Source organism: Ornithodoros turicata, chromosome 1 (genome assembly GCF_037126465.1).
Source record: "Ornithodoros turicata isolate Travis chromosome 1, ASM3712646v1, whole genome shotgun sequence".
Taxonomy (NCBI): Eukaryota; Metazoa; Arthropoda; class Arachnida; order Ixodida; family Argasidae; genus Ornithodoros; species Ornithodoros turicata.
This window is the reverse complement of record NC_088201.1, coordinates 1,563,905-1,589,265: the sequence shown is the minus strand read 5'-3', so window position 1 is coordinate 1,589,265 and position 25,361 is coordinate 1,563,905. Positions and strand designations below refer to the sequence as shown.

At 45.8% G+C, this 25,361-nt stretch overlaps 1 protein-coding gene across 4 annotated transcripts; it reads left to right on the top strand.

Moving 5' to 3' along the window:
- Positions 1–358: 358 nt before the first annotated feature.
- Positions 359–21,562, top strand: LOC135377263 (protein TESPA1-like). Of its 4 annotated transcripts, XM_064609573.1 has the most exons (9): positions 561–848; positions 2,734–2,871; positions 4,374–4,428; positions 4,487–4,563; positions 6,691–6,724; positions 7,184–7,258; positions 7,332–7,480; positions 10,640–10,695; positions 20,937–21,025. In XM_064609573.1, the coding sequence occupies exons 2-9, from the start codon at positions 2,856–2,858 to the stop codon at positions 20,943–20,945; spliced, it is 471 nt and encodes a 156-aa protein (XP_064465643.1). In that variant the 5' UTR covers positions 561–848; positions 2,734–2,855; the 3' UTR covers positions 20,946–21,025. The 4 variants fall into 4 exon arrangements, with proteins under 4 accessions (XP_064465642.1, XP_064465643.1, XP_064465644.1 ...); XM_064609572.1 differs by lacking the exons at positions 561–848; positions 10,640–10,695 and adding an exon at positions 359–489 and having other exon boundaries at positions 20,937–21,562; XM_064609574.1 differs by lacking the exons at positions 10,640–10,695; positions 20,937–21,025 and adding an exon at positions 7,543–7,674.
- Positions 21,563–25,361: the final 3,799 nt, after the last annotated feature.

The following is a 25,361-nucleotide window of genomic DNA, read 5'->3' as shown; positions in this document are numbered from 1 at the left end:
CGGAGGAACCAAGAATAATCCTTCACATTTCGCTTTCGCTAACCTTGACACATCGCGGACAATAGACCGGCACGGGAGAAATCGGAACAGCCACCCGTTTCTTTCTTATTAGTAAACTCCCACAGTTCAAAGCGCCGCTAAGCACTCTGGGATTTTCTCCCGCAGACCTCGCAACCTAGATGGTAAAGGTCGCTCAAATGAACGGAAGGATGAGCATATATCGCCACTATCACTACACAAAAGCAAAACCGGCTGCTCGAAAACGTCTTTATCGTTATCACAGTACACATATCCCAGACCCGAGGGCTGATCGGGACGCGCCGACGAATATCAGGACTGATATCGACGTGTGCCATTCGTTTGCTGCTGTAGGGCTGCAGGTGACACTCAAGGTGCACATGAGACAATTGATGTTCTGAGGCTGGAACACATAGAAAGGACAAATACGAGGTGCATCTTGCATGCAGAGAAAACAAAAAACGACGGCAGGTGAGTAATCACGTGACAAGTAGTACTGAAATAAGCCGCAAGAGACACACCAGTCTTTCTAGCCGACCATAGAACAGAGTATATATATTTTTTTTCTTCTGGTACTTGTTTGTAGTTTGTACTTTTTTTGTGTACTGCTTGCGCTGTACAGCTGACGCGTAGGAGCACGTTGGACGTTGGAGCTTGGAGCTCCTGAAAGATAACTGTGAGATCTAGCGCGCCTTCGGGCGGTGAGGGATCTGAAAGTAGTCACGTTCCTGATATGTAAATACAATGTGTTACTAGTAGTTTTATTCGCATTTTTCTTCAATATGAGATCCCGTACGAGATCTCCAACATCACCACAATCCTCTGATAAGGTGCGTGTACAGTGAATGAATGTGGAGATTATTGCTACGGAAAGTGAGCTACAGGATCCACCTCTCGAAGAACTTAGCACAAATTAGTATCGTTATTACTATTATTCTTTTTTGCCGTGCTCGAGTGATTTGAAAGCCATAGTCGACTCGATCAGTTGGTGCAACGACCGCGATTCATCTGTTCCGAGTGTAATTCTTTGCTCGACAGCTACTGACGTTGCGAAATGGGCAGCGCTAATGCCTGTGGATCATGCTGTGGGTAGAGATGGGGCTGGAAACGCTCAAAATTTAAAACCGATGAACTGCGCTCGAAAAATGATTCTGTTGGAGAGCGGTGACAGAGGTTATTATTTTAATTGATGACAAACAAGAGGTCCCCCCCTCCCGCGAAATCGTACCTTTGGTAATGCATTTGGGAGAGTGCAAAGGAGAGTAAATCCTCTCTCACGTGGAAGTTTCTCCAGGGTTCAGGGCACAAGCCCTTGAAATCCTTGATTACCCTTGATTTTAAAAACAAGAAGAAGGAAAGGAAGAGCTCTTTAAGGGCCCTTGAAACCTCTTAAATGTGGCCAGAGCTGTAACCAAAATCAACACACTGCAAGTGATGCGGCCTGTAGCTGGCCGTGCTGTAAAGCCTTTGCTTGGAGGGGTGCGCCCTTTTGGTGTTTGTTGCGATGACAGGAACCCTGTTGGACACTTTCGATTTCGCACATACAGAGGCGTCGTGGTTCACGTCCTGCTTCAACTTTCACTTGTCTTATACTTGTAATTTGGGTCCACGGAATGCTTCGTGGAAAGTGCAGGTTCCAGACTATGACTTAAACAGTATCGCTGCTGGGTCAGACCAGACCCAAGTGATCCCCACCGAGCGAGGCGCATGATGTATGAGAAGATGATCAGCTACTGCACAGTGGAAGAACCGACGTTGAAAAGTCATCAACGAACCCAATGTCGAGAATGCAGAGACATTTGTGTGAAAACGCACCAAGTGCCTCTCGTCTTCAACTGTTGAAGCGTCCCATAAGAAAAATGAGACTGAGACTTTGTGTACATTGAAGGGGGGGGGGGTAGCGCCCTCTCCTGCAGCACTTCTGTAAATGTTGCTCGTGTTTTTTAACAAATGTTTTCGTATAGTGTGAAGTCACCAGGAGCTTCGCCTGAAGAGGGAAAAAAAAAAGTCTGTACATTTCACGCGATGTCTGCAGACGTGTTTTGCTTCCCCATTTTGAGACACGGTGAAGAAATCGGAACACTTGATTCTGCATACCTGAAGCGACTGGATGTCAGTGTCAAGCTGTGCCAGGTGTCACATGGTTCAATATGCAAAGGAAGGTTCAAATAATCTTTGAAACTTCCTTGAATTTTGTTCTTTGAAATGCTTGAAATCCTCGAATTTTAGGTGCAATTTTGTGTGTGAACCTTGAGTCCCCGTGGAACCCTCCCAAGATATTTTTATGGCTATGCTACTGTTGCACGTAGCTACAGTTTTGAAACCTTGGTACGTTGCTAAGCGTATGAAAAGTGCAGTTTATTGATATGTGTGTTTTTTTTTAAAAAGGGGTTGTGACACTTTGATAGATGTGGTTTCATTACATGATGCACACAAGAGTATCGAGGAGAAAAAAAAAGATTTTTCTACGTATCGTATTTTGCGAGATATAAACCCTCGAACATGCATTCTCGTTGAGCTCCTTCCCATTGGTAGTCATAAACCCCTCTTCCTCACTGGTGGAGTCGCTTTTCTATGCTGTGTCTAATACCCCCTTTGCTGTAACACTCTTTGGAATGCAAGTTGACATTTATCTGGAATAACTGACAAACCTGCTGGAACAAAGGTCCACTCGCAGGTTATCAGTTCTTGAAGATGTTTCTCTTTTTATGTCAGGTCTTGGATTGCTAGGGCTTTCTAGATCCTGAGCCCCAAGTGATCTTTGGGCACTGTCTTCTTCGGGGGTGAAACTGCAGGCCGCCGGGCAGAAGGCAGAGGAGCCCTGCGGGCCAGATGTCATGCGGCCCGCATTGCGTGAGTCATTTCAGTGAATAGGACCATTTTAAGCCACTTTTTTTTTTGGTCGGGAGCATGTTTTCTCAACATTGTCTAGGCTTCTGTGTCAGTGTGTGAGAGTATTATTGGCACCAAAAATGTCTCATTTATGGGATTATGAACACAAGCAGGCATCACTTACTCGTACTTCATGAAGTGTTTTCACCGATAGAGATCTTTAATTTTTTTTAGCTGCACCGTGGTATGCTGCCAATGGTGAAAGTATATAAAAAAAATTATTGGTGCTAAAATGTACAAAATGCCTGCAACTCAACAGACCGATTTCACGTCGGCCAGGGAGGTCCTATCCCTCTTGGTTTTCATAATTTTTCTTACATTTAGAAGGTAATCATATATGATGATAAATGGCGGTAAAATGAACGCTTTTCACCAGATACCGTAAAAACCCTTACTGTTTGTGCGAGCCTCTAATTTTCGCGAATTTCAAATTTAAGGGGATGCAAAAAATGTCGAGCAAGAATCGGTGACTTCCGAAGCAGCGATACAATTGGAAATTTATTTTCACACTTGGTCGCTGCTAAACATATGAACTGCTTTACAGCACAAGCGTGCGCAATACTGCTTAATTAAATATAGTAAGGGCAGTCTAAAGGGAGACTGGGCAAAGTATTGGAAAAAAAAAAAGAGGTGAATGTCATACCGAACACGAAGCACCCCCTCGATACCGAATACAACATTCGCATTGAAATGTGAAGAGCAGAAAACAGAGCTCCATGCTATTCCGCGACGTCACCCAGCATTCTCTCCTGCTTCGGCCTTCTCCCTCTCGTTTTGTAATAAATTCGTTTCAATAAAATCTGCGCAGTTTCAGAACGAGATTATTTCGTACACACGTTCCTGACTTCCCAAAGGCTACGGGTATACCACAAGCTTTGTGGCGATTTTGTTGCGGAATCCCACTTTAAGGCACGTCACAAAGTGTGGGAACCAAACCACGAAATTCAGCATCTAGATTTTGCAAAATTTAGTAGCTGCGAATGTGTGTCCTGTGCCACGCTCGAAAAAAAAAATTAATCTAGCGAAATTAAACGGTTTTACGGTAGTTTAACTGCAAAAAATTGAGCTTCAATTTTTCAATTCTCAATTGAGATTGAGAAATATCTGAGATTCGAAAGGAATTCTTGAACCTGGTGTAGAGAAGGCGTTTTGGATTTAGAAAAGGCCACCGTGTGGCAATGTAGAACCTTGCATCATCTGTATTCTTGCGGAATACATACACAGTTGTCTTTTAACGCTGCATTGCAGTCTTCCTTGGGGCAACAGCTTTCCGCTAGGCAGCATACTATCGGGTCCTAAAAAAGCATCGTATTTTTACTCCTCAAAATTGCGTATCACAAAAAGGGCATTCATCTAACCATTTTAATTGCAAAAGACGGTCAATCATGCTCTTTTACGTGGCTTTTTTTTAATCATTATTTTGGAAAAATATGTGGCACTATTTAATCCCACTCTCCCAACAGCCCTCAAGTCAAGCCAAGTTCAAGAGTGGGTCAATTCTATTCCTGCCGATGATGGGTGAGTCTTCCCTTGGCCCAAAGGTGCAAACCGTAACAAAGTTTGTTGAGTTTCTTAGTGGGTTGCTCGACCACAAAAATCCAGACTCTTTGTTGGACAACAACCGGTCTGCTTGGACTGCTGGCCGCACTCATGGTGAGCTTTTAATAGCTCGGTCTTGGGACCCCCGAGGTTTTTGTATATTTTCTGGGCTCCGAGCTTGGAAAATGTGGCCTTTTGGTAATAACTGATGATATACCGTAATTTCACGCGCATTAGCCGCACCGCAGATAAGCCGCAGGACGAGTTTTTAGGAACGTTTTAAAAATTTTCCGACAGATAAGCCGCACTCGCAGATAAGCCGCGGGCAATACGAGACGACTGATTTATGCGACAAGAGAGACCATAGAGAAGGCCATAAACCCTGTGGTCCATACTCCGGGATCAACATAGTGTACAACAGAGGAGGTCAGTTCTAGAGTTCTACCAAGATCGTATTGTGCCCTTGTTGGGCGTTTTTTACGGATTCTTAGCTCAGTGGTCTTCCAGAAGACGTGAGTCACTGTCGCCACTTTTGTTAAAGCTGCTTGAGGGAATGCAGCAGTAAGATCAATCTACTCGGATGCGGACCTGTTCCAGAGACACTGTCTGCCCTTTCGTTAAAACTGGCGTACGGGGAAAATGCCAGGTAAAAATAGTCATGAGATAAGCTGCACCGGTGGATAAGCCGCAGAGCGCCCGTGAGAAAAGCCACGGCTAATTACCGTAATTATGCGTGAGATTATGGTAATAGCAGGAAATGCGGGCTCTGCCACTGTGAAAACTTTCGTTTCTTGCTGATGGCTCCAAAAGCAGCCATGATTGAAAAGCGTTTTAAATGTCTTAGAATCAGTCGTTAAATGGCTCCCTTGTGCAAATTTTGGGCTGCTTAAATGCACACAGCAGTCGCAAATTATTCGGAACCCACGGAAAGTCCACCACTTTTGCTTATGCTCGAACAGAAGCAGGGTTACTATGAGGCTTTGTTCAAACAGATATACAAAATGCACTGCGCTATAAAAATTAAAACAGAATGCCTGCAAAGCGCGGTCTTGGTGGTTAAATGTTATTCAGTTCCAGTGAGTAACATTGCAACATGTAGCCGAGTATTGCAGGGAAGGACGGAGAGTCTCGCAGATTGAACGTCTCGATTCTGTTGTTGTACGGTTAACCCCGGTAAAACCCATTTTTACTCCCTGATTTGCATCATTGGGTGTGTTAAGTAGACACTCCGGAGTGGGAGTGTTTCATACTCCACTTGCTTAATGCGACACACCAGATTGTTAGACACGAACCAGTTTTTCGCGCTCTCATCTCAAATGGGTGCACCAAAGGAGACGACAAGCGCTTGGGGCTTGAAATGTTTGGCGTGACGTATTTCTCGTTGAGCACATGACCACACTGGGTGCTGGCAGAAAAGTACTCGCAACTAGTTTGAATGGTACGCTTCGAAGCAAAATACAGACTCACTATGTAACCGAATTCTCCCACTTCACCTTTTTTCAACTGCCATCATCATTTCATACTACTGGTCAACTTCCATACGGATGTTGGTGGTTATTCGCGGGTCATGCCCACGCCAAGCAGTCACCTTCATTTTCTATTGGGAGAAAATGTCTTAAAAGCCACCGTGTCCTCAGTCTTAAAGTCTTAAAATCACCGAGAGAGCAGTGGAATGTCCCAAAGCTGTTTTTCGCCGTTAAATAGCTGCTCCAGGTGTCTTCAGTGCCCGGAAAATACGTTGAAGCAGGTGATGTTAAGGATGTTAGCGGCCTCTCGTCTGCGGCCGCCTTGATGTGTGTATCGCTCCTGCTGAACCACGAGTCTCTTGGCGCTCATCCCGTGACAGTCTCTGTGAAGTAGAGGAGGGTTTTCTAGAGGTTTTCTAGGCGCAGGTGAGAAATACCAGTGACAGTCCACTGCGGCTAAAAATGAAAAATTTATGGCTTTTACTGATCCTTTAAAGATGGTCATTCTTCTAACAACTAGGGTGATGCGTCAATTAATTTTGCCCACCTTCTTTAGCATCTGTCGTTTGTACCCTGCAACCGCAAAATATCGCTAATCATGGATTCTAGATGACCAGACGATGTTAGAGGTCCTCGTACGGGTACCAACCACATATTGCCAAAATGCCGCGTGGCTTTTGGGAAATATCTCGTTGATGACGACATTTGAAAAATCTAGAGCGCACGATCTACGCGGGGAAGACTGGAGCTTAATGCGGATACTTTGATATTACAGAGCAAGAAATGGCAAAAGAAACCCTTCTGCCCAGGTATGGTGGGTAGGGCACGACATACTAGATTATAGCGACCACGTCATACAGACCCCTTCCCAGTGCCGCATTTGGAGGCTAGCGGTGGCGCTACTCATCGGCCCGGTTATTGCTTCCTCAATTTCTACAGTACTCTGTACTTTAGCTTGCCGTGGTATTTTTGTACAAGCGGTGGATGTCCCACGATAGATGCTTCCTTCTAAAGTTGATTATCATCATCATTCTACGCGTTTTCGTAGGAACTGGTGCTGTCGTCTGCTACGGTAATCGTGCATCCGCTCCTGCGCGTTCAAAAATTCAAATCTTCATTGTCCAATCGTGATGCAGATCCTGTGGGCCGATGAGTAGCGCCCCTAGCGGATCCTGCGGATGGGCTCCTCGTTGGGTTTGCCGATGATGACACGGTCGCTATAATCTAGTAGGTCGTGGGGGTAGGGTAAGTGACCCTCTCTCTCGCAGCAAAGTGGTACTGGCTGGCCTACGCAGCAAACAGAGCAGCTTCAATTCAGAGACCTCCTGTTTCTCCTCCTCGAGGTGAGTATTGCCCAAGGATGTATAAGACATCCAAGGACCAGTTACGAAGGATGCTGAAGGACCAACTATGCAGTGTGGATTCGCTACTGGAAGCTCGTCGCGAGGATCCTGAAGAGTTGCTCCTGGCCCTGGGCTTTGGTGCATCTCCCCGAACTCCGTTGGGCCGAGTCCCCAAGCGCTTTCTCACCCAGCCATCTGCTGCCCGAGGCATCCTCGCTCGTGGTCAGTCATTTTTTTTTTCTTCTCATTTCATTTAAATACAGGTTGTTATCACTCAAATGTAGGGCTCTGCTACAGACAACAAGTTAGTGGCCAGTCATGGGGAAGTTCCAGCTAGCCTGCAAAAAGAGCACCTAGAGTTACTTTACAGTTACCTTCTAAAGTGGAAAAAGTCCAATAAATGGAGCTTAAAAGCGCTGGGCTAGCTCGTACATGACTTGACTGAATCTAAGCACGGTTAGGACAAGAGACAAGGACAGGATAGGTGCTACTTTGAACAGCAATAAACCCAGTTGAAAGGAGCGCCTGTCCTGTCATTGTCTCGTCCTAGTCGGCGCTTAGATTTGGTGAACCCAATAAATGGAAGTTTGTTTTGCCACTTGTAGTGTCCTAGCATAGCTCTGCTGCGTTGTAAAGGGAGGATTTTCCGTGGGAATTAGTCTAGGTCATCCTGGCTGTGTACGAGATAACAAAATTTGTGCAACTCCTGGTTGGGAAGAACAGCCTTTCTATACTTGAAGCCTCGACAAAACGACACTAGGAAAATATTGCAATACCCGAGTTAACTTTGTAACAGTTGTAACATTTCACAGTTACCTTAAACAAAAATAGTAGTAACTAGTTAGTTACTTTTGCAGAAAGTATCCACAGGGTGAATTTAGCGAAGGTTACACCTTTTGATCGTGTCGTAAAAATTTAAGATGACGTTTCTTCAAAACTTTGCAGACTGATAGTCATTCGGCTCAAGTTTTATACGTACATATTTTTTTCATATGCTACCACTTTGCAGAAAAAAAGTTAGAAGCAAAGCAAATTCTCAGCCCATGCATTTCCTACGGCCTATACCGCCGTCTGCTTCGTGTTCACATCACTACGTATAGGCGGCACTGCCTCGAAATCCTGCATCTGGTCTGTAGCATTGACTGGCTAACCCCAGTCGTGAGGATCAATCACTGCCTAAGTAACTCGCGCATGGGGGCGTCACCCAGGGCCGGCCTCAGCATCGGTGGGACCTGATTCGACACATTGGTGCGGGGCCTCCCCACCCCGGCCTCCGCCTAATGACCGAAAGTGACGTCATTCATGAAAAAATATGCGCGACTACAATGGGTCGAGCGTAACCTTTAAGAATTGGACCACGATGCCACCGGCATGTCGCACGAATCGTCTTTAGTGCTGACTTCCTCATGGCCGTTACTTAATGTGACCATATTCCTCTCTGGCACGAGTTGTTGTCTAGATTGTATTCTGTCCCTTGTATTTTGTTTGGGACATGGATGTTAGTAATCACATTTTGCAATTTTCGTACTGCCAAGAGCGCACATTACTTACTTTGATGCACAATGTGTTCTGTTTACCGAGTCCTCGTACTCGTATGGATATGAACGAAAAATCTCGCCCCGAACATCCTGAATCGCTGCTTCCCGACGATGTCACTGCTGTTTCCTCCGCTTGGGTCATCAGTCTCAGTGCAGTTGTGATGTCGACTTCCTTCGGTCATGTCTCGCTTGTTGCTGTGCATGGGAATATGACATGCTCCGCGCCTTACTTTTCGGTGCCACATAATATGCATGTTGTGCCATTGCGACGGAATAGTTTTCAAAACGTCAGTTTATACCTCCCCCGAAGTGAGGATCTGGATCCGCGCCTGTGCCACGCAGGCTACGTTGAAAACAACGTGGTCAAATGTAAAGAAAGAAAAATGCAAATGTCAGCCAGGCTAATGCCGGCTCGCTATTCCAAACAAGAAAGAAACTCAAAATAAACAAAAAAAGGAAAGAGAAACAGTTAGTGCAGCACAGGCATGACATGGCACAAGAAAGACCAGTCAGATGGCAGACGCAAGGCCCGAGTCTTTCGGGAAGCGGAGCAGGGCCGTGGTGACGGTCCACTGGGTAGGCCGAGGGACAGGACAAAGGAGGGTGGCCATGGACATTGTGTTGCAGCCAAGCTGCATTAGACGGCGAGGAAGGGCTTGCCATTGAGGAATGTGCTGCTGGCAGTGCAGAACACAACGAGGAATCCCGGCCACCTCGCCACAGCTGGAACACAAAGGGGAGCTGGATTGGGCCATTTTATAAAGAAGCAATGGGGTGTAGGCAGTGTTGAGACGGAGGCAGTGCGGCAGTGATTCCTCCTGACAACTGCAGCGACACGCAATGAAAAAGGCAACCGAGGGGTCGATGAACTGCTCGTGACTGTTGTAGGCGGCGGCCTCAGATCTAAACGCTTGGGCACGGGCGGCGAATAGATAAATGGCAAGGCGAAAGTGTAAGGGGCAGATGTGCAGTGGCAGAAGGAGCAGCTGTGGCAGCTCGTCTTGCAGCCGCGTCTGCTATATCCTGTATGAGGTTAGGGATACATGCGTCAGGGCGCCTTTTATCGTCTCAGACTCGCTTGTATTTTGGTTGTTGTGTGTCTTCCAGTTGTTTGTCTCTCGAGTGCATGCTGCTGGCCCGAAGCACGGGTTTACCTCGGCTAGTATTCCGGACAGTGCATGTACAACAATGTTGTTTGAACCACTGTTGCTTGGCGTGTGTGACGATTTGGGTTCCTTTTGGACATGAGCTTAAAGTTGTCCAACCCTTGTACGTATCTGTGAAATTTCTCAGTTATTGCCCAGTGTGTGGCGATAGCCTGAGGTTGGGTGGAATGTTCATGTTGGTCGGCTGCTGGTAGGTGACGCGTATTCCACGATTTCTTCCTGGTTTCTGCGCGTTCGTGATTGTACAGCACCAAGACTAATGTAAGATGTGCACCTGCGTTGGGAGTGTGGAGTCAAAAGGTAGCAAGCACCGGTGCTTCTAGTATCGCCCTCTTGAGATGGTCCATTGACTTTTGGCACTTTCTTTGTGAGTTCTGTATGTATTTCCTGCAGTATGACGCAAGACCGAGGTATGAACCAAGTTGAGTTTTGGTTGTGGGTGTGCCGTATTCCATGATGGCCGACGTGCTCTTGGGGTCCAGCGTTCTACCGTCGCTAGAAATGATTACGCCCAGAAAGTCTATCTTGTCGAGGTGTATGCGTAGACCCATGTGGTGCAACGAGTGCAATACCTTGTCTAGCATAAGATACTGTGTTTTTGAAGATGCAAACATCATCTATGTACACGACGACCTTGGCAGTGTTGACTAATTCACGAATGCATTCATTCATTGCAGACTGCTTTGTGGCAGGTGCTGTGCACAAGCCAAACAGCATTCGGAGAGGCTCCATGGTCAGTGACAAATCGCGCATGTTCCTCTCATGCACGCTATGATTAGAGCTGGGATTAGCGGGACAAAAAAATTATTAAATCTGGACAAAAGCGGCAGGACACCTTCCGGGACAACGTACTTATATCTGAATATGTCCTAACTGGTTTTATTAGGTTTAAATTATTTTAACTTGTTTTGCGTCACCGAAACCGACAGTCTTATTCTCGTACGTCGAAGGATATGGTCGGGAACATTTCAAGCACCTTTTTGCTCAGGCTATGCCTTTTCTCCATTACCTGACTCGCTTGCTTCTTGTTTCTTTCTCTTGTGAAGTTGTGAACCTACATGCTCTTGAATCTTGTTTCGATTATCCCCTCCCTTCATACAATATCTGTATCCATACAAAAACCAAATTGCCTACAGGCGTGTCTGCTAAATAACGGAACATTTCGGAGAAAGTCTGGACATCCGGGACAGTCTGTAATCTTCCGAGACGCTCGGGACAATTCCGGGACAATTCGGGACAACGAAGTTGATGAAAACCATATGCAAACCGCTCTGTATATGTATTCTCATAGCTGACACTATTATCGGGACTCTTTTCAAAATCGGGACATCTCCCGAATATCCCAGCTCTAGCTTATGACAGTACGTCTCTGCGCATGAGAGAAAGAAAAGGTTGGAGAAAGCACGTGCCAAAGCATCTGTCTACTCAGAAAGCAGCAATAAGGGGTACAGGCGGGCCACAACACTATGGTGCAGTCAATGTGGCACCTTATTTGAGAGTGATCCAGTGGGACCGTTCTACGTGCACGAGGGGAAAGGGAAAAGCTGAGGGACTGCGTGAAAGGCTGATCTACTTTCATAGTGTATTGGTATGTCCAGGAGAGCTTTGGTCACATCAAGTTTTGTGTACAGTTTGTGACTGGTTCTTAAGAGGAAAGTGCCGACTGCCAACCATCGGCCAGTGGTCGGTTTTTGCTCGGCATGCGACTTAGTTGGCCACTCCACCTTGGACCAATGTCGGTATGATGCCTCTCACCGTTGTTGGCGAACGACATTGTGCTGCGATTTGCGGGCGGGCTATTGAGAGTTTTGCATAATACTATAGGCGGGCCAATGTCGGCTCTGCACTGCAGACAAACCTGAAAACAATGCAGCTGCTACTCGAAACAAAAAAAGAAAAGAAAAGTTGCTTTGACGGTTGGCAAAAAGTCGGATGACAGTTGGCCAACGACCCTTTCAGCAAGGCAATGTTCACGCAATGTTGCATAGTGATAGGCAGAGTGAGGTTTTTGCAAGCCGTCGGCCAGGGGGCAGATCTATGCCAAGAACGAGCTCGTTGGCCAAGCACTTGCCAAGCATGGCTAGGTTGGCCAGCCAAACTCTTGCCAAGCTTGGTCCAGTCTCGGTATGTTTCCTCGGGGAGAGGGAAATGCGGAATGGTGTAGCACTGGGTAAGTTCTACTTTCGATTGGCCAAGTGGCTGTCTCAAACCAAAAGCAGTAAGAAACAGAGACGTTATCTTCATGGTGAGCTAATGCGATCAGCAATTCCTCATTGCAGTGTTGGTTGTGTACGCGTCGAATTAAACTTGGACATCTCACCCTTCATTTTGACTCACGCGCGAACAGGACTCTCGAATTTGTGGAAGCTCGCGAGACAACTTATGTATTGTATCTGTTCTTCCTCAGGAAAGAAATGCTTGCGCTTGTCCCATCCTAGAGTTGGGAATACGAGAAATGCAATTGCTTTTCTTTGTGAGCTGTTTGATTCTAGTGGTCTCCGGCATATTGCGAGGTTTTACGATTTTCCCGGTCTCTATTATTATCTTTTCTTCTTTTTTTTTTTGCACTTTGAAACGTCGTGTCCATTGTGAGAAATTTCTGCGCTCTAAAACGACGCGCTCACTGTCCATTTGGGGGATAAATCGTTACCCTACGTCGCGAGACAATTGAGTATGAATAACGTCCATCCAACGTCGGGCCTACTGGTCTATGACTCTGGGGCCTGCGGTCGGCCCATCAATAAAAATAGATTGCTGGCTAGGGTGAAGCCATGGAGACCCTGAGCTGCAACCAATCTCAGTTTTATGCTGGCACTATCTTGGCCCTCTGTCGTTTAGGTCGGCCGTGTATATTGGCCCAACTTCCAGCAGATGAAGTCGGGCCGTGATAGGCCAATGTCAATCCCTGGCCTTGGCCCGGTCACTTTTACCGGCCGACTTTGTGCCGACGTTGTTTTTCGCCTTGGGTTGCAGAGTCGCCGTGGTGGGTCTACTACTACCACCGTTGAAGCGTATGGTGACCTGGATGCTCGGATTCCGCTAACCCGTCTTTGATTTGGCTGCAGATGAAGCTTTTGTTGACCTTGCTTCTAGAGTACGGTTGCATTCTGATGGGCTTGTCATGTACTGCGCTCAACTTGGGAACACAAACTAAGTTCTCCACTAAGTTTTGTCTATCTTGACGTTGAGAAGACGTTTTTTTCGTGGTACTATATACTTGTCAGTTCTTTTATGCGTGTGTCGTCAAGTGCATGTGCATCCTGCATTCTCCTATCATTACTCTCGACAGGAGTATGTCTCACGTGTGTGTTACAATCTTCATTTATCCGCGCAGTCTCAATACCATCAAACATTCGTTTTCCTTGTAGCCTTATGGAAGACATTGGCGACTTAGTCTGGTGGTATTCAGTCTTGGTATTTCTTGTTGCGCATTCCTGCCTGTACTTGGTGGAAGTCGCAAGCTTGCCAGTGACGCTGTGGGTTGTACAGAGACTTTTGTCCCCACTTGCATGCATTTGAGTGATGACAAAGTCCGGCATTGGTGCAGTCACCATAACTGTGACGTGGCATTCGTCTGCAATGGAATGCATTTTCTGGGGATCCATTCGATGTAATTCAACGCGGCATGCTGGTCCAGTGCAATTATGACTGTGTAGGGAAGATTCTTTACTACTTGCACTACAATGGTCGCAGCTGACGATGATCGTCGCTTGTGCGGTGCCAACTGGATAGCTCCTTTCTCCGAAAGGACCTTTAAGGATGCTGTCCTTGTCCTTTACAATATCAAGGTTGTGCAAAAAGTTGTGACACCGAATCAGCGAATCAGTGAGCGTTCTCCTTATAACGTCAGCGCGAGGTTCCAGGCAGATCACAGGCTGGTACTGCTCTTCACCGCCGTTGCGCACGGTCGCTTTTTGCGGCGTATTTTAAATTCTATTTCTGCAATAATTATGACTCTGTGGTGTAAATTACTTCGCATGGTGCATCTTACTGACCTAATTAACAGTTTTATAGGAAGAAAACTGGGTGTAAAAATGACTTCTGTGCTACTTTAAAGGGACTGACGCATATTCGTTGTGGCCGATTCTGGAACTGTAGTGTTGTTCTACTCCCTGCTCATCACCGACTACACCAATGCGGATGAGGCCCAGTTTCACCAACGCCGATTAACTTTAAACCAAAATCAAGCGTCCCTTAACTTGAAGTTAGCCGGCAATTCTTTTTCAATAATGTCAGTGACGCAAGGTGAATTCCAGTGATGCTGGATAACGTTAGAGGAAGAGGGTTAACTCGTAGTTGCAAGTGAGTCGTAATCTCAAGGTTTAACCAATGCCGGTTGACTTTGAACCGAGATCGAAGGGTTGACAAATATTGACGTTAACGCTCCATACTTTTTTTTAGAACCGTTAGTTATTGATGTGATGAACGCTTCAGTGACAACAGAGTTAAGGCACTGTTGATCTCGGTCCAAATGGCTTTGGTGCCTTAGGCCCAGTTTCACCAATGCTGGTTAACTTTGAACCGAGATCGAAGGGTTGCTAAAGCTTGAAGTTAACGCTCAATTCTTTTTGGCAAACGGTAGTTGGTGACGTGGTGAACGTTTCAGTAACAGTAACTCCCTTTAGTGAAGCACAGTTAAGCTTTAAATCCAAGTTAAGGGACCGTTGATGAGACCTGACCTTAGTGTAATAGTTTCTGTGCAATGAATCATTTCCATATTCGGAGGTTAACCAAGGCTGCCATAGCAGCCTATTGACGCGGGAAAACTCGCGTGACCTCTGGCGCTGGACTAATGACCCTCTTATATTTTTATTATGCCTCCAATAACGTAGAATGACGCGTTCCACTCTCACTACTTTTCTCCTTTCTGCTCTGTTTCTCTGTCTTTTGTTGGTTTTGGTTTGCGTTTGTTTGAATGCTGTGGAAGTTGCAGAAAAGCAACGGAGCCTTGGCTGTTTTTGTCACGTTTTGTATTTTATTGTGCGGTATACGTTTATGCAAGCGTGCAACATGTTTGCAGTAACGAAACCTACATGACATTTGCTTCGGAATTTGCTTGAAGAAGCCCGATGACGGGGGACGTACGAGTCTCATACACACGTTTCTGGACGCGACAGTCGCTTTAGTGAAACTGACATTTGCTCGGGATGAGTGTGTATGTACTCATCGGCCCGCGAGATCTACGTCGTGATTGGACAATGGAAATTTGAATTTTGAACTCGCAGAAGCGGACGTACGACTGCCGTAGCCGATTACCGTAGCAGACGACAGCAACGGTTCCCGTGAAAACGTGTAGAATGATGATGATAATCAACTTTCGAACGAAACATCTCCTGTGGGACATGCACCGCTTGTAGAAAAGTGCTAAGGTAAGCTGAAGTACAAAGTATTGTAGAAGTTGAGGAAGCAATAACCGGGACGATGAGCAGCGCCACCGCTAGCTTCCAAATGCGGCGCTGGGAAGGGGTGCCTATCATATAGTCGTTATGATGTAGTAGGTCGTGGTTCGGGCACACAAGCTGTATGTACGCCATGGAAGCAGGGATCAGAACCGTCATCTTTTTCGGTTCGGGTTCAGCTCCGCAGCAGTGCAAAATATCGGTTCAGGAAAGTGAATTTTGAACAGATTGCCGCGGGTAAATGCAAGCACATCCTTACGATTCTCGAACAACACAAACGTACTGTTGCTGACATAGCAGCGGTTCACAGATCTGTATTTCAGGTGCAACGCTATGGTACCATACTGTACTTCCTATGTTCACTCATCCCGTTACATCCTGCTCAGGGACTGGTCGTTTGTTTCACAGCCCAAATTGAAAACTTGGGGCTGCTGGAAGACAAAAATTGCGTACAAGGAAGCCTACAACTGCCAAAAAGACGATCTCGAGCAAATGCCTCGCGCACTTGGGTTGCAGTTTCGTTTTGTTCAGTTTCGGTTTCGAATTTGTTTCGCAACGCGGCTCAGTCCGCTGTGTAAATCGTAGTTCCCATCTCTCACAACGCGCGTTACGTCTTAACCGTTTCGCGGTAATCGCCTAAATTTATTTCGGTTCAGTTCCAGTTCGGTTCAACGCGAGAAAAACAATGTTTTGGTTCGGTTCAGCGAAAAATACGGGTTTTTGAACGGTTTTCAATTCAGATTCAATTTCGGTTCCTGCATGGAAGGCGCTGGATTTTCCCGGGTCTCGCTTTCTTCCTCCTTTTCACCCAATGTTCCCTGACGAGCTACTCCTTAACAGTATGCTCTTGCGACACGAGTATAACATATCTTTGTTCTGTCTGGGAAATTGTTGTTGCTATGTGTCCGTTATTGGAGCGTTATTATTGTATTAGTTCCATGTAGATGAAACTCGTGAAAGGTACTGTAAAGCAGTAGACAAGCATGATATGCCGGTGATGTGACTAGAGACTTTGTTGCTTCTAAATACCATATGCGGAACCATACGACCGACAACGCGCTATAAATATTTTTAATTTGCTATGAAAAATGCGGCGTAGTGGAGTGGTGCGACGCCTGGTGTCAAACAACCTCCTGTACAGCGGGCAACACTGAAAATTAGTATTACACATTATTATATCGGAACTTCGTTATTTTAGTAACCATATTATTATTTTTCCTGTCTACCTATGTTTTTTGCGAAGTAAGCGCTGTTCGATGGATGCTCTCCCTCCTTACTTCTCTGCTGCGCCTGCGCGCTCCTTCTGTTCGCGGCCACTTTCGAACGAACAAACTCTATCTGTGAACCTCTGAACAAACAAGTCCCGACGCTGTCTGGCTTCTTGAACGTCTGACACATTGTTTTCAACGGCTCAGCATTTCATTTCAGTTCACTTATCCGTTTATCCTCAGATGTGGATCGTTGTGTGGATTGTAGGGGCGGATTTTATGGTGGATTGTGATGTCGGGCCCAGTGTTATACGCATGCAATGTGGTTGCCTCCGTATGTTTCAGGAGTAGGGATTCATTTCGAATACCTAGTACAGTGTTGCCCGTAATATTTAATTGTAATTTTCTAATTAATTGCACCGTCGATTGGAATGAAACTTGCGCAGTTTTTGTCCTAGTGGCTTGGACTATCGAATAGCCACACTAAATGACATTTGATCGGTGCTGCTTTACAGTACCTTGAAACTCCACCGTGAACGGTAAGAGGTGTGCTATCACAATCGCCAGGAACGCATAAACTGCCATCTTACATATTTGAAGGTGAAGCCACAAGGAGCAGGTCAAAGCTATGGACGATGTGCATGCGTCTGCAAGTTTGTCAACAATTTCTCTGACGCTTATGTTTGGATAATACGCAAGTCTGTCGGCATCCCGTCGGTGTTGAGGCCTGCATCGTGCTATGATAACTGCCCTAAACCTGTTCCTTGTAGCTTCATCTTCAAATATGTGCTTTGGTTAGTAATAAATCTGGTTGCAAGTTGGCAGCCGTATCGTCTATGTGTTCCTGTTGCCTGGCGATTGTGATGAACGCTCTCCTTCGCCGTACAGTGTACCAGACCTGGCGGCGACTTCATTAGGAGAAAGGGAAACAGAGCTCCTCCGCATGCGCAGCGGAGGTAGTTTAGCAGACGACAGCTGTTCCCGTCTGAAACCAGGCCCCCCTTGAGTAAAGTGATCTTGGGAGTTTCAGTCAATTGTCATGTAAACCCATTCATATCGGTCCATGTTCCTCCTCTGTCAAAGTCCGGTTTGCAGTTAGGGCCAAGGTGTGGGAAAGTGGCTGGCACAAAACGCGGAAACAGTTGTTCCTTGAGGAGTTTATCATGTCATTCCAAGTGCGTTGTTCACAATAGAAGAATCTCTCTTTGAGTAATGTTGCTCATATTTATCATACATAGGCCTCCAACATTTCGGATTTATCCGATCAACTCCGATTTTTCAGCGTCTCCCTTCTTCCACGCCTATACTTTTCGACTTCAAACTGATCTAAAAAAAAAAAAAAAGTCACACGTGGTAGCCCGCTTCAGGGTTGCTGGACGCATGAATGGCCCAAAGGGAGGATAGTACACACACTTGTTTTATCTGTTCGATGCATCCTGGACCCTAGTGACTCTACTTGACCCCGGGCGCTGGGCTAGTTTGTCACGGAACAGTTCTGTGTACGTCACAGCTGCTACTCATTTTGAGCCTTGTCGCCATTCACAATTTCTGCAAATACGCTCGTTTGTACTTCGATAGCTCTGCGTAGTAAAACATCCGTGCGCTACATCGTATGGTCTCCGTCACTTTTGCACTTCTGTCCTTTCAGTGTCTCTGCGATGACTGCTCCGAAATACTCCGAAATCCGTTCATCTTCAGTCTTTTTAGTCCTCCGAGAAACTCCGAATTTCGGAAAACTTGACAACTCCGATAAACCAGGGAAAGGTAACGGAATCTTTTTCGTTTCCGTTACTGCCTCCGTTACTGGCCGTTATTTGTTTCTGTTTCAGTTTCGGTTACCACCATTGTTGCTTTCGTTTCCGGTACGCTTCCGTTTCGGTTTGCGGTACCGCCCCCCCACCTCCAGCTTTTTGTTTTCCTTCTTTCTTTTCTTCCCTTTTTTTTTAAAGACCATCGAGACCGTGACAAAACTTAATCCCTCTACGTTCTGAAGTCTATGTTGAAGACTCCTGGGATCCATGCATACAAGAGACAACGTTTATTCAAAATACGCATCTATATGTGTATTTTGTGTATGTGTATGGTGGTGATTTCTGTGAACAGCTAATATCAACATGAACGAAGAGAGTTGCCGATATTTCGAACAGAGAATGTTCTTCTTCTGGGCGAGTGTGGACATATGAACATGGTTTCCAGGAATGTTACTCACGCTTACAACATCCATGTCACCATAAGCGTATAAGAACTATGCTTCTTCTATTTACTGTATATACTACTAACTTATATACTCCAGTTTCATAGTCCATTTTAGTTTTAGTTCTTCAGTTCATTTTAGTTTGCTTCATTGAAGTTTATTTCATAAATTTATCTACATGATACGGTGAAGAATTGCAATAATTAGGGTCCCGCGGCACCCGAATTATTATCGTAAATTATTGTCGTTTCCGTTTCTGTTACGTTTCCCTGCGATAAACACGCCCCGAATTTTCCAAAATCAAAACTCGGGAAAACTCGGAACCCTAATCATAAATAACGTCTCTGATTTGACGGTTTTTGGTGCCGTGCAAGTCATATGTTTATGGGTTATGGCTGTAATAGGTAGTCTCCGAAATTTCCGCCGCCACTGCGCGAAACGCTACCGAGATTTCTTTTTTCGGGTCTTCCAAAGGGATAAAAGGTCGAACTTCCCGGGCATTCCCGTGATGCACCCGTCCTCCCCGCCGCCATGGTACCCGTTTGTTCACTGACGGTAGGTCCAGTAATTTGTATCGCGTTCCTCTTCTTTCATCTATACAAGTCTGCTTCATCGAGGGGCGTTCACTTCCGAAGCTCCAAATGCTTTTAGAGTGGCCGTTTTTTGCGCTCGAGATATGCGTCCACGAGAATGGAGTAGGCATATAAATTCGCCAGTCACGATTCGTGATATTGGAAAAAGCCGTCTACATTGGAACCACCTGTGACGTAAGTTGGATGAAGGAAAGAATTGCATATTTCTCGTGTATTGTTATTGCACAATCAAAAACGTGTCTTCTTTCGGTTGGCGTCACCATCGTGTAAGTTGGCTTCCCCTCAGTGTCGGAACATTTGATCGGGTTCTCTTCAATCGACCATGCGGGCCAAATAATATCATCGGGGCGACGATGTTTCCGATCGCATATTTGTTGCTTGCTTCCGATCAGTGCTTGGACGAGGAGAGTTTAGCTTGAGCCAACACTCTCTTACGAGCCTTGTGTGTGTGTCTGTCGGTGAATCTCATCTGTTTGCTATTCATGTGTCCAGCAGGCATTGAGGCTGTAATTTTGCCTTTGCACTTGGTTCTCGGTGGTTGCGATCTTAGGGAGCAAATTGTAGCTGGGAACATCATTAGTGCGGGTACCGAGTCTATTTCCAAAGTATACTGTACCAAATTCCGCATGCGTCGTTTTAGTCGATTCTGTTTCACTACATTTAATTTGTTCTTGTCAAGGTTGTTTTTTTACTCGTTTCTTTGCTATCGAAGGTCATCCGTGCTGTTTAAGGCAATTTCGGGGCTTATTCCAGCGTCTGCTGCTTGTTTGTCGTTTACAAACGCTCTTGCAGCCTAAAGGCATTAGACTGCCAGCTTTGCTGTCTTCACCTCTGCTGCTCCGCATAATTGAAAATAAGGGTGGTGTCCTCAGGTTAAGCAGAATTGAAAAGGAATTACACGCAAGAAAGTGCTTATTTACATTTGTTGCTAGGAAAGTTTTTTTAGTACTCTTTATTTGGCTGGCATTGCTTTTGGTGCCTTTATTTTTTTCTTTTTTTTCACCCTCGAAAAAAAAACCGTGTGATGCAGGGCTGGCTAAATGGATTGAAATATTTTTCACGCACACGCTTTGCATCAAAGCTGGCACGTAAATTTTCTTTCGAGGCACTTTATTTTTTGCCCGTATGGATTCCAAAATGGTTTCATCCATAATGCGTTCACTCGTCCACAGAAGCCACATACTCACGGAAGATTCTAACAACTGAACGGAACACTGCTCACAGAGACCAAGTTCCGTCCCGTGTTGTGTTGAGCATTCACACGGTGCGGAATGCCAGGAGTAGTGTAACTGCGCATTTAGCAGACAACACTTAGCAGACGACGCCGTCAGCGTGTTTTCCTGTCGTCTGCTACGGAATATCTTGTGGCTGTGGCGCAGGATATTCCCCATGGTTAGCAGTATACGTGAAGACACGACGCTGAGCGCTCACGCTCACGCGACAGCAGAAAGCTATGGCGTTTTTCGCATCTTCGTCCCCTTCTGGTAAAATGCCGCCCGTGTGAATACACGGGAAAAGGAACGAGTGACGATTCCCGCAAAATTATTGGTGAGGTGAATAATTTATTTCTTTATTTTCAGAGGATGTAATCGGAGAATGGAGCAGCGGCGCGGCACCATCCGGTCGGGCCGACGTCCCTCCTCAGCAGTGGATGGCAAGTCGACCATGATGGACCGGTCGTGTGCCCTCATCCTCATGTACGGCATTTACTTCTGCTACGTGCTGGCCTGCTTTGGCGCCGTGTCTGCCGTTGCGGGACTCATGCTGGGCATCACGAGTGAACAGCCCCGAGCCCATGACAAGGGCAAAATAATAGCGGGCGTTGGGATCGGGATCTGTGCCATCTGCTTTATCATTGCCTTCTACTGCCGCTCAGTGCGACTCGACGAACAGATCATGGAAAGCATAAAGGAGGAATGGACAGTAAACGCGGGCTGGTGGAACCTGCGTTACGGCACGGCTGCCGAGAGCCGTACCATTCCTGTGCGGCCGAGCTCAGCTGCCTCCTCTGTTGTCGTCTACTACCAGACCAAGGCGGTCGAGAGCACCTGAACTCACTCGTGTCTTGTTGCATTTATTTGTACCAAATTAGTAGAGTTTGATGGGACTGATGCCAAAGATGCAACACATTTAGAGCCTTATAATGAAGCTCGTGTTTTCTCTGTTACTATAGCGAAAAAAATCAATAAAAGTATCGTGTCGTGAATATTCCGACCCTCACTTTATTTCGGATAACTCTGTCGTACGTAGATGTGATTTTGCTAGCAGTATGCTGAGATTTTCTAAACTCCAGCTCCTTGGCACAAGGCCTCAGTCATACGTTGTAATGGACAAACAAATGGGCTCATTTGCATAAAGGTTAAGTCTTTTATGCAGCGGGCCCGAGGTTTCATCAATGCAGAAGCTGCCCATATGGCAGCATGTGCTGCCCAAATTTTAGGAAAGTTGAAATGACAGACAATTTTCTACGTTGACGTTAATTTATTTTGCTCAGTACTAGCCGCTAATATATAAAATGTGAGGGAGAACTATGAGTGGACAGATTTTCCTCGCACTCAATTTCCAGTCGTTATTATGAACGCTTTTGTACCAGACGAAAAGCGTCCAGAAAGTGAAGGGACTTCCTCGAGGAAGGAAAGACAAGACAGTCGCGGCAACATGAGGTCACGCGCTCGATGGAATTTAATTGTTAGTTCCTCAGACATCCCTGTGGCTAGAATAGGGGGACTAGCTAGATCGTCCTGTTCAGAACCTCTTCCTGTGTCTCAATACCGTCTACAATGACGCTCCTCAGGTTTCATACCTCATTGCACTGTCCATATTCACGAGACACAAATACACCGAAAAAGTTTGGTCCCTATAAAAATGGCCTCTATTTTGAGTCGTCCATATAATCGAGGCACGACTGCGTCATTCTTGGCAAATATTTCTTCCTTGGTATTCAGTCATTGTGCGCTACAGCAGTAGGGCAAGGGCGAGAGTTCAAGGAACACATTTCTCCATTCTTATTGGATCACTTAATAACCCCGTTTCTTATTGGATCTTTTCCTGATAGCTAGGAGGGGGCCGATCCGATCAAGAAATACGCCAATGCCGTAAAGCTGTACATTATGCTAAAGAAGATAAAACCCGAGACAGTGCGCCACTCAACGTCAGGGTCTAGATCTGCCTCTGGTGGCTGCACACCTCTTCGTGAGATTTAGAGTGTCACTCGTTCGTCGTCAGCTGTGTCCTGCACCACGCACACTGTCACCGTCCTGGAGTTCTTGCATAATTGGAGGCGAACTGAATTGCGCTGCTCATTGGGTCTCGCTGCGAGGGCGTACAGTCCAACGCATAGGAAGCCCAAGAGACCCAAAGCCAAGAGGATGAGTCCGTCGTCATGCTTTGGTGAACGTTCTGCCAATAGGCAACCGGCGCCCAATAGACAGGCACAGAAGAGAACGGACACAGAGTAGATGCAGCAGCAGCAGAGACGCGTCGACTGTACAATGCTGGGCCAGTTGACCACAACGAAACCACAGCAGCCGCCCAGGGCGAAGAGGCAAGCGCCCATGAAGACCTGCATCAAAACTTGACTCAATACCCGCACTTTTACCCACCAACGTTACCTGCGAGGGGGCTGTGGAAAGAATGAAGGCTGCGGTCCCAGCTCCAAAGAAGAAGAGCATGAAAAGGCAGTAGAGGCCCCGACAGCAACGGCTGCCCGCGCTGCTGCTCTCCATTGTTGTAAATAAAACGCAGGAGCCATCGATCGATATTCGCTCCATTTTTACCTCCTTCCAGTGTTTTGTGCTGCGGAAGTCGCCACGTTTCTTATTGAATTGTTCGTTCTGCCCATAAATGACTTGCTCGAAAGTAAATCCATTGGCGTTGACGAGATTTTCGAAATCTCGAAAGCACCTACAACATTGTATACCTTATTCAGAAGAAAAATCAAAACTTAACCTCCAAAATGCCAGCCCTGCTTTGTAGATGAATCAGTGGATGTTTAGGCGCGATTTTTGAAATGTCGAAAGACACTAGATGATGACTTGCTCTGGACGTTTTACACGAGCGTTTCCTTCTTGTGCGGCCTTTTTCATTTCTCTTCTTCATTTCCGATGCCGCAAAGAAGCAATTTTTCTCTTGCATAAAGTTGCGTGCCTTATTCGGCAAACAAAAAATCGAATAGGCTCCGAAATGCGACCCTTGCTTTGTAGGTGAATCAGTGGATGCTTAGGCGCGATTTTTGAAATGTCGAAAGACACCAGATGATGACTTGCTCTGGACGTTTTACACGAGCGTTTCCTTCTTGTGCGGCCTTTTTCATTTCTCTTCTTCATTTCCGATGCCGCAAAGAAGCAATTTTTCTCTTGCATAAAGTTGCGTGCCTTATTCGGCAAACAAAAAATCGAATAGGCTCCGAAATGCGACCCTTGCTTTGTAAGTGAATCAATGGATGTTTAGGCGCGATTTTTGAAATATCGAAAGACACCAGATGATGACTTGCTCTGGACGTTTTACACGAGCGTTTCCTTCTTGTGCGGCCTTTTTCATTTCTCTTCTTCATTTCCGATGCCGCAAAGAAGCAATTTTTCTCTTGCATAAAGTTGCGTGCCTTATTCGGCAAACAAAAAATCGAATAGGCTCCGAAATGCGACCCTTGCTTTGTAGGTGAATCAGTGGATGTTTAGGCGCGATTTTTGAAATGTCGAAAGACACCAGATGATGACTTGCTCTGGACGTTTTACACGAGCGTTTCCTTCTTGTGCGGCCTTTTTCATTTCTCTTCTTCATTTCCGATGCCGCAAAGAAGCAATTTTTCTCTTGCATAAAGTTGCGTGCCTTATTCGGCAAACAAAAAATCGAATAGGCTCCGAAATGCGACCCTTGCTTTGTAGGTGAATCAGTGGATGTTTAGGCGCGATTTTTGAAATGTCGAAAGACACCAGATGATGACTTGCTCTGGACGTTTTACACGAGCGTTTCCTTCTTGTGCGGCCTTTTTCATTTCTCTTCTTCATTTCCGATGCCGCAAAGAAGCAATTTTTCTCTTGCATAAAGTTGCGTGCCTTATTCGGCAAACAAAAAATCGAATAGGCTCCGAAATGCGACCCTTGCTTTGTAGGTGAATCAGTGGATGTTTAGGCGCGATTTTTGAAATGTCGAAAGACACCAGATGATGACTTGCTCTGGACGTTTTACACGAGCGTTTCCTTCTTGTGCGGCCTTTTTCATTTCTCTTCTTCATTTCCGATGCCGCAAAGAAGCAATTTTTCTCTTGCATAAAGTTACGTACTTACATTCCTTATTCGGCAAACAAAAAATCGAATAGGCTCCGAAATGCGACCCTTGCTTTGTAGGTGAATCAGTGGATGTTTAGGCGCGATTTTTGAAATGTCGAAAGACACCAGATGATGACTTGCTCTGGACGTTTTACACGAGCGTTTCCTTCTTGTGCGGCCTTTTTCATTTCTCTTCTTCATTTCCGATGCCGCAAAGAAGCAATTTTTCTCTTGCATAAAGTTGCGTGCCTTATTCGGCAAACAAAAAATCGAATAGGCTCCGAAATGCGACCCTTGCTTTGTAGGTGAATCAGTGGATGTTTAGGCGCGATTTTTGAAATGTCGAAAGACACCAGATGATGACTTGCTCTGGACGTTTTACACGAGCGTTTCCTTCTTGTGCGGCCTTTTTCATTTCTCTTCTTCATTTCCGATGCCGCAAAGAAGCAATTTTTCTCTTGCATAAAGTTACGTACTTACATTCCTTATTCGGCAAACAAAAAATCGAATAGGCTCCGAAATGCGACCCTTGCTTTGTAGGTGAATCAGTGGATGTTTAGGCGCGATTTTTGAAATGTCGAAAGACACCAGATGATGACTTGCTCTGGACGTTTTACACGAGCGTTTCCTTCTTGTGCGGCCTTTTTCATTTCTCTTCTTCATTTCCGATGCCGCAAAGAAGCAATTTTTCTCTTGCATAAAGTTGCGTGCCTTATTCGGCAAACAAAAAATCGAATA

Bases quoted from the DNA above. Each gene is read 5' to 3' on its own strand.
- LOC135377263 (XM_064609572.1), top strand. The intron at 4,429-4,486 runs GTGAGTCTTCCC...TGAGTTTCTTAG, and splicing joins TCTATTCCTGCCGATGATGG to TGGGTTGCTCGACCACAAAA. The intron at 4,564-6,690 runs GTGAGCTTTTAA...TTGATATTACAG, and splicing joins GACTGCTGGCCGCACTCATG to AGCAAGAAATGGCAAAAGAA.